Source organism: Chiloscyllium punctatum, chromosome 46 (assembly GCF_047496795.1).
Source record: "Chiloscyllium punctatum isolate Juve2018m chromosome 46, sChiPun1.3, whole genome shotgun sequence".
NCBI lineage: Eukaryota > Metazoa > Chordata > Chondrichthyes > Orectolobiformes > Hemiscylliidae > Chiloscyllium > Chiloscyllium punctatum.
The window spans coordinates 46,899,426-46,912,877 of NC_092784.1; the positions used below are offsets into that span (position 1 = coordinate 46,899,426).

The 13,452-nt window shown below is 39.6% G+C and overlaps 1 protein-coding gene across 1 annotated transcript; it reads left to right on the plus strand.

The window, feature by feature from the left end:
• The first annotated feature begins 1,142 nt into the window (after positions 1-1,142).
• Positions 1,143-12,858, plus strand: LOC140467997 (uncharacterized). The gene is made up of 5 exons (XM_072564125.1): positions 1,143-2,392; positions 3,135-3,171; positions 8,071-8,200; positions 10,697-10,789; positions 12,657-12,858. Exons 1-5 carry the CDS (start codon positions 1,322-1,324, stop codon positions 12,796-12,798), a joined length of 1,473 nt encoding a protein of 490 aa, XP_072420226.1. The 5' UTR covers positions 1,143-1,321; the 3' UTR covers positions 12,799-12,858.
• The last annotated feature ends 594 nt before the right edge of the window (positions 12,859-13,452 follow it).

Below are 13,452 nucleotides of genomic sequence, written 5' to 3' on the forward strand. Positions count from 1 at the left end.
TGAGACAGATGATGATTGTGTGAAACAGAGGAGCAATGGTGATGTTTTGCTCTCAGACATGCAGATAGGGACACAGTTTGTAGATCATGAGATGAAGGAATTGGCCTGTCACTCAGACCAAAAAAATCCTTACACTCATGAAGAAAAGAATAAAAAGAATAAATTGAACCACCATTTGGTTGAAATGGATGTGTTGTGCAGCACTCCAATCCCAATAGCTCATAGCACACCTTATGAATCGCTGCCAACTCAGTCAGACTCTAAACCACAGAACTCAGGTACATGTTTGTCTGATGAACTTCTGCACCATTGCCTTTACCAGAAAAAAACTGATGTTGTGCCAGTCAGCCACAACAAATTGACCCTTTGCCAGGATGTGAAAAGGGAGTGCACTATAGCAATCGATAAGGAGATCTCTGAGAATGAGGAAGGATGTGTTCTTGTATCTGAGACGTTAAAGAACTCTGGTTATGAAGAAAGGACTCGTAATCTTCCGGTGGTCTGTGAAATGCTAAATGGAAGTGAAGCTAACAGACAAGAGTTGGCTGTCCAAATGAACTTGATTGCAAGTACACCAGCACAGAATGATCTGAAAGATGCCACTTGTTTACCGTCCACTGACTCCTTGTCTTCCAATTCCCTCCACCAGTCATTTGACACTAATGTTGTAATTCAGTTGGAGAATACCTTTAATTCACAAACTGATGTGATAGATAGATATAAAAATGTAATTGAGGAATTGCAAGAGCCGCTAGGCTCTGTGGCCAGATTAAGCATTGCAATGGGAAATGCTGTCCAGCAAAACATCGATGATGACTGGTCTGACATAAATGGGCCTTGTAGTTCTGGCACCAAAGTGACCATCAGCACAATCCTCCACAAAGACTCAGATGACCATCAAGTTAAACCTCAGCTGCAGCCCAGTCAAAGATTTATGCAAGATAAAACAGCGGAGATTGAGATTCTACCTGTGCACCAAGACAAAGCGGAGACTGAAAGTCAGAAAATTACCCAGAACGTTTGTAAAAGTTTTCATAGTCATGATATTAATATGGAGCAGTGCAATTCTGTGAATTGTAATAATCCAGGTGAGGAAACAAAGCAGCTGGACCAAGAGAAATTAAATAATAGTTACAGCAACAGCCTGATAACAGCTGATTCAAATGCCCAGAGTGCTGCTGGGCTGGAAGAACGGTGTGTTAGATCCAGGCAGTCAGAGTTTTCAGAAGCTGTGTTACTTGACACTGTATTCAAAGACTCACAAACTAATCTGCTTTCAGTGAACAAGCCAGTTGTTTCCGATAGCATTGGGGTTTTAAAAATGAATAATGTGAACAGCTGTGCTACAGAACCCCAACCTAGCCTGCGAGGTAATGTCACTGTATCACAGGAGCTGGAAGTCGCAGAAAAAACACTACCTATTACAAACCTCAGTCCTTCTTATGAAACTATCCAGTCAATCAAGACCAAAAGCATTCTTGCCACTGAAGGCAGTGAACGTCAAATGCTTTTTGATTGTAATTGTGAAGGAAAAGCTACGAAAGACAGCAAAGATTTAGGCAGTAAATTGGTCATTGCTGATGAACTAAAATCCATCATTTTTTTATCAATGGATAACTTGGACCTCCAAATTGAAAACAATTTACGTACCAACTCTGACAGAAAAATCACAGAAGATTTAGGTAGAAGAGAGATTGGACACAAGGCTGGCACTGAAAGAACGAAAGAAGATGCTTCTGTAAGTTTACCAGGCACGAGCATCGAAGACTGTATTGAAAGGCATCAGCAGGATAAAATAAAGAAAGAGATTGAAGGAAGTAAATGTGAAAGGAGTATATCTCCAGGCATAGTATGTGGAGGTTTAAATGTCAGTAGTAATTGGGAGTCAGTTATAGAACAATCGGCTCAGCTTTTAAAAAGTCATATTGCAGCGAAAGAAAGTTCACATGAAACTGGTAGTCTTGAGTCAAATTTCCCTGTGGAAAAGTTGGAAATGGAATTGAGTTGCGATGTTGTGTCCAGAGATGTGAACACATTAGCCAAAGCTGGTCCAAATTTAGCAGCCATTCCAAAAGCCTTTTCACCACATCAGTCCCCTCAAGATTTCACAAAGAAGCACGGATATCTTTCAATGATATTTCCTCCTTCACATAATGAAATGGCAGGTTCTTCTGGAGGTAATGATGTTGACACCGGGACTGACCGCTATGACAAACTTCAAAAATGTCAAGGGATAAATGGCGATAATGGAAACAAAGATGGCAGATTGTCTCTGGTGGATGTGGGCTTCTCTGGTATGGAGCAGGAACGTTATGAGAGTCTGCCAACACCTCTCGGTGCAGAGCTAGCAGCCAAAAGTGAACAAAACACATTCCCTTGTGCAAAAAGCGAGGTAAGAATGTCTTTATTAATAAGGATTAAAAGCACTAAAACAGTGCAGGCACTCAACTGAAGAAACAGCCTAAAGGTTACTAAGGTCTACTTTTAACAATGATATTTCGATCTCAGCTGCAAAAGTTTGTAGCAGAATGTAATCTGATTATATTTTTAGGATCTGTTTTCTGTGCCAAGAGTCACTGGTGTTGCTGTTGCCTCTGAATCAAAAGGTTGTAGATGCAAAGTCCACTTCAACATATAATCTAGGCTGATTATTGTGTAAGTAGTGGAAATATAGTAATGTACTATAAAAAGTACCGTTCAGTTGTGAGTTTAGACTGAGGCATCTTCTTGGTGATTCAGTGGAAATGAAAGATTTTATTGTGCAATTTCAAGCGATGTGCATTATCCGGAACAAAATTCCGTCCCAATCAACATCATATATGTAAAATAAATTTTTGTGTGTTTCATTACTGTTTGTAGGGTCTTTTTGTGACAAATGATTGTTGTGTTTACTTTTAAACTATCCTAGTATAATTTGTTGCTCATGCTTTACTGAATGAAGCTTTTAGTCATTGGAACATCCTTAATAAAAGAGACTGTTTTAACCTGTCTTCTATTAATTTATCTGTCCCAGACATTGTTACAAAATAGTTATTGTCAGCATGTACTGCCAACTATTAACAGTGATCAATAAACATAATACCTCTATCATGTTTTTTTGAAATTTCTCTTAACTTTTGGATCTCTTGTTTTAGGTACTAACCAAACTCAGTCCTGACAAGGTACAACCAGGTAATTAAACATAAAATGTATTCAATAACGCAGACAAGGCATAAAGACCTTTTTTAAATGAATTAGTATTGTTTTATTTATTTGTCTTTTTTAGTTACTTTACTTTCTTTTTATCTTTCCTCTTTGGAATATTCCATCATTCTTGAAAGAACACGCAAGGTTGGAGGCTTCTCAAAAGTTTGTGAGGTTAGCCCAGAGTGACCAGCTGCCTTCATTTTACATTCTCTTTTCAATGGTTAGGTCCTGAGCTGCTCCACAGGAGTGAGCCACAGATCAGGAACAGGATTGCAGGGAGAAATCTTGTAGTAGTTGGTACAACATACTGCAACTTCTTTAGCAAATAGCTTTTAAGCTCATTTGTTTCTTTCCTACTTAATAAATCAATCCCTTTGCACTGCTTGCACTTTGGGAATCGGCCAATCGGTTTCAAGGCTTCTGTCAGTGATCAATTGGAATTTGTTGTTGGAGATGTTTAAGAGTTTCTTCCTGACTTTCCATCTTTTTTTCCTCTAACCTGAAAGCATTTCAATACTAGTTGGATTTTTACTCTGACAGTGTTGTCAAGATTGAGGATTTGCTGTAAAGAATTTTAGGCCCAAGTTCCACTCACTGTTCTGCAACCTGTTGAAGTGTTAACTTAAAAAAAACACAATTTTCCCCAACAATTAAGTCAAAAATCACACAAAACCAGGTTATATTCCAACAGGTTTATTTGAAATCAGAAGCTTTCGGAGCGATGGTCCCTCGTCAGGTGCAGGATCAGAGGGCATACACTGCACCTGACAAAGGAACATTGGTCTGAAGGCTTGTGATTTCAAATAAACCTGTTGGACTAAACCTGGTGTCGTGTACTTTTTGACTTTGTCCAGCCCAGTCCAACATCAGCACCTCCACATCATGGTCAACAATTAAAGAAGAGGGAACACTTCCTTCCATGGGTTATTCTTGGGGCTTGTTTCCATAAAGTCACAGCAACCATGAGAGTGAAGCATCATCCCTGTGTTGGTCTATAAATTTTGGATGTTATTTAACAAATATGCATGTAACTGGCATCTGCCAACAAAACTAAGAAAGATATTCAAAGAGATTACACTATAGAGGTTTAGGCAGATGTATTGTGACACGATTAACACAAGGAGGATTTTAGCATAAGTTCATCCGAGACTTCAGCTCAATCATGGGCTCTTTTTCCTGTCTGCTGTGAAGATCATGAAGCTTTGTGAATCAAATATATGTCTTACCATAGTGATACTTATTGTTTTTTTGACAGAATACATGCAGTTATAATTTGATCAAAAATACAATTTTAAGATATCAATCTATCAAGAATTATTTAGTCATATAGAACATGCGTATTGCTAAAAAGGTATTGCATTTGTCAAACTTTTTCATCTTGCTTTGATCAGGATGATTCCAAGAATACCAGCCTAAATGGAAATCCAACATTTATACCACATGAAATGACTATGCCAATTAGTTGTCAAATGGACTGTAATCAGTCGAGGTGTTATCAAAGGGAATGCACCAGTTAAAGATGATTGTCAACTAACAGTCAGGCTTTTACTTATTTGATAACCAATCAGAACTCTCCTCCTTTAAAGTGTAAGTGTTGGTTTTCCCCTTGATTTGGAATTGGTGCTAATTGACCTGATCAATGCAAAATTGAAAAGTAATGCTCAAGAATGATTTATTATTATTTTTCTGGTATTTCAATGAATTTGTAATCTCAGCTATACTGTTCGAGGGAAATGTGACCATAATTTATGTGCTTCCTTACAAAAGGTGGGGGGGGGGCGAGAAAGTAACTTAATAAGAGTTCACTCTGGGCCTTTCGCAATATATAACAGTATAGACAGAAGCCTGAGTAGGAAGGTAGCTGTCGTACTTTATATAACTATCATATTGAAGCAAGGAAAACAGACTTTAATATTGAAAACCTATTTGAAAATCCAAGGGTCATAATCAGGGCATCAACAGAGCTGAAACTGAGAAAGATCAAAATTAATCAAGGAATTGATTGGGTGATATAGATCTTAATTACCTGCAGATTTTATAAAGAAGAGAATGCTGAGAGCGGACTACCTCAACTAAGTAACTATGTTTGGGAATTTTGACACCCAGTAAGCACGCAGTCTCTGCTGCATTCAGTTGCCTGCCATACAATTTAATGACCAGTGATTGCGATTTGGTTTCTAAAATGATATTGAAGGTTTTGATGAATAATATTTAGCCAACACTTGAGAAAAAAAGGACTGCTGTAATAGTGCTGACCTGGAAGGTGCTGAGGAAACCCCTGCTTCGTATTGCTTCTTCTGCCCTACACAGGTCGGCATGGACAGGTTGGACCGAAGGGTCTGTTTCCATGCTGTACATCTCTATGACTCTATGAGAGTGCTGTAAGTTTGAGATTAAAATATGAAGCCTGACACGGGGAAGTGCTTTGGATATTGTATATTTGGACGCTCAGAAAGCATTTGTTATGGCATGCTGGTTAGCAAATTAGAAGTATTTGGGATTGATGTGACCTCAGCAGCATGGATTAGAACTTGGCTGAAAGATAAGAAACAGAGGGTAAGTATAGATGGGCATCTCTCAGATTGGAGACAAGTTGAAAGTGAGAGATCAGTGTTGGGACCTGAGCTTTTTCTGAGTTGTATAAATGATTTAGAGATGGATATTGACGTCAAAATCTCTAAATTTGCAGATGATATTAAGCTAGGGAGAGTAATGAATTGTGAGGAATCTGATTAGAGAGATTGGGCTTATTCTCCTTGCGCAGAGAAAATTAAGAGATGACCTTACTGAGGAGTTCAAAATTATGAACAATTTTGATAGGGTAAAGATGAATATTCTTTTTCCACTACTTGGAATGTCAATAACTAGGGGTCAAAAATTCAAGATTATCAACAAGAGCACTAGGAATGAAATGCAGAGAAATTTCTTCACTCAAAGTTTTGAGAATTTGGAATGCGCTGCCTGGGAGAGTGGTGGAGATAGATTCCATAAGAGATTTCAAAGAGAGCTGGATATATATTTGAAAGCGATAAATTTAGAGGACTATGGAGGTAGAGCAAAAACAAACGGGATTAGCTGGGTAGCTCTTTCAGGAGTTGGTACAGACATGATGGGAAGAATGGCCTCCTGTATTATAAATTCTGGAATTCTGTAGGTCTGATAGAAAGTAAGAAGGAGGCAAAAATTAATAAGGCATAGTCAACATGGCTTTGCAAGGAAAATCGTGTCTCTCAAACTTGACTGAGTTTTTTTGAGAAAGTCATCAGAAACATTGTTGATGGCAGGGCAACAGATGTTGCTTATTTGGACTTTTGTAAAGCCTTTGACAAGGTTCCACATGGCAGACTAATTAGGAAAGTTAAGTCGCATGGGATTCAGGGTGAGCTTGACAATTGGATACATAATTGGCTTGACAGCATGAGACAGAGAGTAATAGTGGACGGTTGTTTTTCGGACTGGAGGCCTGTGATCAGCGGTGTTCCACAGACATTGGTTCTGGGGTCCTTTTTTGTTTGTCATTTATACAAATGGTTTGGATAGGAATATAGAAGGCATGGTTAGTAAGTTTGCGAATGACACCAAAATTGGTGGCATAATAGACCGTGATGAAGGTTATCTAAGATTACAAAGGGACTTTGATTAAGTAGGTCAATGGGCCGAAAAATGGCAGATGGAGTTCAGTCTGGATAAATGCGAGGTATTGCACTATTACAACCAAGAGTAGGGCTTATGCAATTAATGGTAGGGCCTTGGGTAATGTTGTAGAACAGAGGGACCTAAGGGCGCTGGTACATAATTTTTTAAAGTTTGCAGCACATATAGTGATTAAAGAGACGTTTGGCACGCTTGCCTTCATTGCTCGGTCCTTTGACTTTAGGAGTTGGGATGTTATGTTGAGGTTGTACAGGACATTGGTGAGACCTCTTCTGGAATACAGTATCCAGTTCTGGTTGCCCAGTTATAGAAAGAATATTATCAAGCTGGAGGGGGTTCAGAAGAGATTTACCAGGATGTTGCCTGGTGTGGAAGGTATGAGTTATAAAGAAAGGCTTAATAGACTGGGACATTTTTCACTGGAGTATAGGAGGTTGAGAGACGACCTGATAGAACGTTATAAAATAATGAAAGGTAGAAATAGAATTGATGATAGTTGTGTTTTCCCTAAGATGGGGCATTTCAAGACGAGGGGGACACATTTTTAAGGTGAGAGGAGAGAGATGTAAGAAAGACATAAGAAGCTTTTTTTTACACAGGGAGGTTCGCGTTTGGAATAAATTTCCTCAGGAAATGGTGGGTGCAGGTACAATTACAATGTTTACAAGACATTTGGAGAGATACATGAATAGGAAAGGTTTGGAGGGACATGGGCAAGAAGCAAGCAAGTGGGACTGGTTTAGTTTGGTATTATGTTTGGCATGGACTGGTTGAATTGAATGGTCTGTTTCCATGCTGCATGACTGAATGAAAGGAAAAAGTGAGGACTGCAGATGCTGGAGATCAGAGCTGAAAATGTGTTGCTGGAAAAGCACAGCAGGTCAGGCAGATCCAACGAACAGGAGAATCAACGCTTCGGGCATGAGCCCTTCTTCAGGAGCTGAATGAAAGGAAAGACAATCATCAGACTTGAGATTTCCTGGACTCATAAGGATCCTTCCAAAAATAAATGTTGAGAAGGTCACTGAATTGGCAGAACTTTGTACCACTTGCCGATATTAAAACATCCTCAGAATTATACAGTTGTTTCTGACTGCATTTTGTGATAGTTGCTCATGAAACAAAATTAGCAAAGACTTTGAGTCATTGTGATCTATAAAATTGTAAATTGGTGGAGCACTATTGTAATCAATGATTTAAACCAAAGAACTGGTTGTCCCTTTCTTGCAGATATTCAAGATTACAAATTACCACTCATTAAACCAACATTAGAAAGCAGGGCACTGATGAATCTTTCACAACTTGATGCCCCTCAAGAAGATAATGCTAATTTGTCTGAGCTGGAAGATCTGCACTTAAGGTACCAGTTAAATACTAACCATCTTTTTTAATGATTAAATGTGATATTGGACATCTTTAATTTGGAAAGAAAGGATCTATTGTCCAGTGAGCTTGAGGTGTTTTCAAAACAATTTCTAGTTGACGTTACTTCTTACTCAATCCGTGCCTTAATCTACATTAGTTGGTAGAAACAGAAATACAGAAAATAAGGCCATTCAACCCATCGAGCCTACACTTCTATTCAGTATGATCATGGCTGATCTTCTATCTCAACTTCATACTCCCGTGCTCTCCCTATGTCCCTTGATGTCTTTTATGTTTAGAAATATATTTATTTATTTATTTATTATAAATACTCAGTAACTTGGCCTTCACCGCCTTTTGTGATGGAGAATTCTACAAGATCCCCATCCTCTGAGTGAAGACATTTCTCCTTGTCTCAGTTAAATGACTGGCCCAGTATCCTGAGATCTTGCCGGCTTGTTCCCTCCAAATCAACCATACACATCATTCCTACATGCAGTCTGTCCACCCCTGTACAGTTCAATGAGATCTGTTCTCATTCTTCTAAAGACCAGAGATTACAAGGCTAGACAATCAATTCCCTCTTCATCTGATACATTTACATGCATTTGAAAAGACAGGGTTTGATCAGGAGCACTTAGCACGGCTTTGTGCTTGGGAGGTCATGCCTCACAAATTTGTTAGAGTTCTTTGAGGAAGTGAGCAGGAAGGTTGATGAGGGCAGGACATAGTCTGTAACAGATTTCAGTAAGGTCTTTGATAAGATTTCAAATGGTTGGTTGTTCTGGAAGGTTAGATCGCATGGAATCCAAGGGGAGCTGGCAAACTGGATACACAATTGGCTAGATGGTAGGAACCAGAGGGTAATAGTGGAAGGATGCTTGTCGGACTAGTGGCCTGCAACTCATGGAATGTCTTATGTCGGTGCTGGGCCCATTGCTATTTGTTATCTATATCAATGATTTGGATGAGAATGTTCAAGGCATGATTAGTAAGTTTGCAGATGACACTAAAATATTGTGGACAGTGAGAAAGGTTCTCAGAGATTGCAGAAGCAGCATGATCAGCTGGGGAAGTGGACTGAAAAATGGCAAATGGAGTTTAATATACATAAGGGTGAAGTCTTGCACTTTGGAAAGTCAAATCAAGATAGGAGTTTCTTGGTGAAGGACCTTATGGAATGTAGTAGAACTGAGAGACCTTGGAGTTCAGGTGCACGGTTCTCTGAAAGTGGAGTCACAGGTAGACAGGGCTGTGAAGAAGGCTTTTGGCACACTGACCTTCATCAGTCAGGGCATTGAGTATAGAAGTTGGGAAGCTATGTTACAATTGTATAGGACGGTGGTGAGGCCGCACTTGGAGTATTGTGTTCAGTTTTGGTCACCTTTCTGTAGGAAGGATATTATTAAACTGGAAAAAGTGCAGAAAAAATTTATAAGGATGTTGCCAGGACTCGAGGGAGGGTCTGAGTTATAGGGAGAGGTTGGACAAGCAAGGACTTTTCTCTTTAGAGCATAGTAGACCGAGGAGGAATCATATAGAAGTGTACAACATCATGACAGCCATGGATGGGGGAAGAGTGCACTCAATCTTTTTCCCATGGAAATCCGAATCGCGGACTAGAGGCCATCAGTTTAAGGTTAGAGGGGAATGAAGAAAAGGGAAACTGAGGGGCAACTTTTTTTTTACCCAGAGGGTGGTACGCATGTGGAATGAGCTGCCAGCAAAAGTTATTCAGGCGGGTACGTTAACAACATTTAAAAGGTATTTAGATAAATACATGGATAGGAAAGGTTTAGAAGGCCAGGTGCAGGGAAGTGCTGTTAGCGTCAGTGGACATTTTGGTCGGCATGGACCATTTAGGGCAAGTTTCTATGCTGGAGGACTCTGTGACTAATTCTGCTATCCCAGGAATCAATCTGGTACTAAACTGACAAGCTTATCAATGGATGCAACTGGACAGCTGGTGGATGTGGAAACAGGAGAAATGTCATCGTGGAAAAACACAGCTTTTTGATTTTAGTTTGAGCCTGCATTTATTGTGACCTGTCTTAACTGTGAGTGCTTAGTGATGATATTGGGGTTAGAGGTGGAAAGCTGCCATATTTCAGATACAAGACACTTATTGAAGAGAACTCGTTATTTCCCATTCTTGTATAAACCTCAAACGATCTCAAACTCTGGATTTTTAGAGAATTTGAAGTTATGCCCTGTTTTAATAATACTTAACATCTAAACAAGTGAGGGAGGGTAAGGGGTTAGTCTATGGGTCTTAAAAATCCAGAGTTATATCTTTGGCTTCAATCTTAGATGATTCTTGAACTGATCCTGGTTAAAATCTGGATCCACAGATGACATTCAGACAGTAAATAGACAGTCTGTGTTGAACACGTAGCCTTGGGAATTCTTCTTAGGTATGGTTTTGTGCTAGCTGTTTGACTGCTTCCATAATGATATAACCTAAGTGTGTTTGACCTTGATATGTTGACAGTGAATCTGATTGGCAGGCCTTTACGCCTTCTGTGGAAGAAGAAGATGCTACACATGTTGTCTGTGGACTCATTAATGAGCTTTCGAAGATCAAGTAAGTAATCTTCAGAAACCCCGAATCAGTTGTGCACTGTTATGATTTCCTGCATTTTTGACATGTTATAAACACTAAAGGAAAAGCAACAATATAAGTGCTAACATTAGATTAGTTATTTTGATCTGACTCATTGATTACTGTGTGGATCTGTTGAGTTGTGACATTTAATGCAGTGATTGCTGCTGACTACCTCACATGTGATTGACAAGTTATGTTCAGACACATCATTTGCACTAAAATGTGAGTCATTAGAGACCTGTTTGTCGTCGTCATAATCATTTCACAGAAGGTCAATGCTACAGGGAATATTTGGGTATTCAGTCCCAAAGCAGCTAAGTAGTGATGAGTGTGAACCAAGACATTCCATTAAAGAGAGACATCTGTAAACTCAATATCTATACTGGTAGATATTCTAGAGCGGACTCAAATAGAGCACTAAGACATGGCCAATTGATGTACCAGGTTCGTAGGCTCAGAAAATGCCAGGAAAACCATCACCAATGCTCTGTAACAGTAGATCATACCATCTACAAGATGCACTTATGCACTTTGTACAGTTTGATCTGCCTGTACTGCACACAGAACAAACTTTTCACTGTACCTAGGTAAATGTGACAATAATCAATCAAATCAAATGAAATCACTGCAACAAATCATCAAGGCTTCTTAAACAGCACCTACCAAACTTTAAAACCACTACCATCAAGAAGGATAAGGGCAGCAGATACATGGGAACACCACCACCTGCAAGTTCTCCTCCAAGCCACTCACCATCTTGTCTCAGAACTATATTGCATTCTTTCAGTGTCACTGGGTCAAAATCCTGGGATTGTCTCCCTAAGGGCATATTGGATCTACCAACAGCATACGGACTGCAGCGGTTCAGGAAGACAGCTCACACCCACCTTCTCAAGGGGCAAGTTAGGAGCAATAAATGCTGCAAAGCTCACACCCATGAATGATAAGAAAAAAAATTCAGCTAAACAGGATGCTTTTAGCCAGTACTGTGAGGAAGAATTACAAGGTTTAACTGCAGGAACTAGGCCTCGCACCATTCATACACCAAAGTTAGCAAGGAACAGCAAGCAAAATAGTGAGGTGGGCGGAGAAGGGGGAATGGTGAATGGGGCAGTAACTGAGAGACTGCAACAATAGATACACAACTTCAGTACAGGCTGACATCGATGTGGGAGTGCCGGTGTTGGACTGGGGTGGACAAAGTTAAAAATCACACAAGACCAGGTTATAGTCCAACAGGTTTATTTGGAAGTACTAGCTCTCAGAGCGCTGCTCCTTCATCAGCAGCCCTGGCTTCCTGGTTCAGTCATCAGCAGGAGGTATAGAATTTGTGGCCATATTTTCTGTCCAAGCAGAATAAGCTCTGCTGTTTTGTGTACAGCCAATTAACTTATTGTTCTCAGGCCTGTCCCCTTTCCACATCAAGGTGGAGAAATAGCTGAAATTTAGGATTCAGATAGCAGGTTTGAGCAAAGAACAAACATTTTAGCACACAGTAAATTATGTGAAAGTGCAGAGACTTCTTAAAAAGCAAACATTCCATGAACAATAAGAGCAGTGAGATGGCCAGCTGACAACTTTTGTGAAGTGTTTGATTGCTGAGAGCAGCTCTGGATCCTTAGTTCACAAATCCCTGCTGACAGTGCAGTACTCCTTCCTTACTGCACTGAAGTATCAGTTTTATCTACACTGACCCTATAATGGGATCTGAGCTACAGTTCTCTGACTGAGATGAGAACTTTGCAAATTAAGTCAAGCTGGCATAATGAAACACTGATTATGTTAATCTGTAGCATACATGTTCATGCATAATGTCATAATTGTCTCCGTTTGATGATCTTCTTAGTCGTGTCATTATGATCACTCATCGAGAACTGGAGAGCATGAGACGACACAAAAACAGGAGAGTGAGACCGGTCAGCAGACACCCACATGTCTCCAAAGGAATAACAAATGTAACATATTCGATGAAGAGGAAAGATCCATGAGACGAATTACAGCTTGCAACCTGATAAAAAGGTTCATGATTTACATAGAGTTACAAAGTATTTACGACTCAGAAATAGGCTATTCAGCCTAACAGGCCCATGTCCATTTTTATGCTGTACACAAACCTCTCTTTCTTACCATAACTCCATCAACGTATCCTTTTTATTCTTTTCTCCCTCATGTACTTATCTATCTTCTCCTCAAATGCAGCTGCCTCACCTACTTGCCCTAGCAAGGTTTACCACCCTCTGAGTGACACTTTCTCCTGAATTTCTAATCGGATTTGTTAATGATTGTTTCCCTTTTTGGTCATGCCTGCAAGTGGGAACATCTCTTTGCATAATTTATTGGCCAGTTCATTTTCTTAAATACAGTAAATCCTCACTTAAAGTTGTTGTGCTTTTGAAACGTGCTCCTTTAAACAAAAGCAGTGTTAAGGTGTTCCCATTAAAATCAGTGTAAAAGCAGTAGTTAAGTTCCACGGGAGTTTTCTCATCAGAAAGATAGAATAGCAAACCTTTACACCCTGTGAGTTGAAATACTTTGTTAAATTCCATGTATTGGTAACTAAAATGTCTGCTAACCTAAAAGACATCTAAAATGTAAAATAAAAATGGTAGCTTTCTACTCAGTTCCATTTACCTCTGACCCTG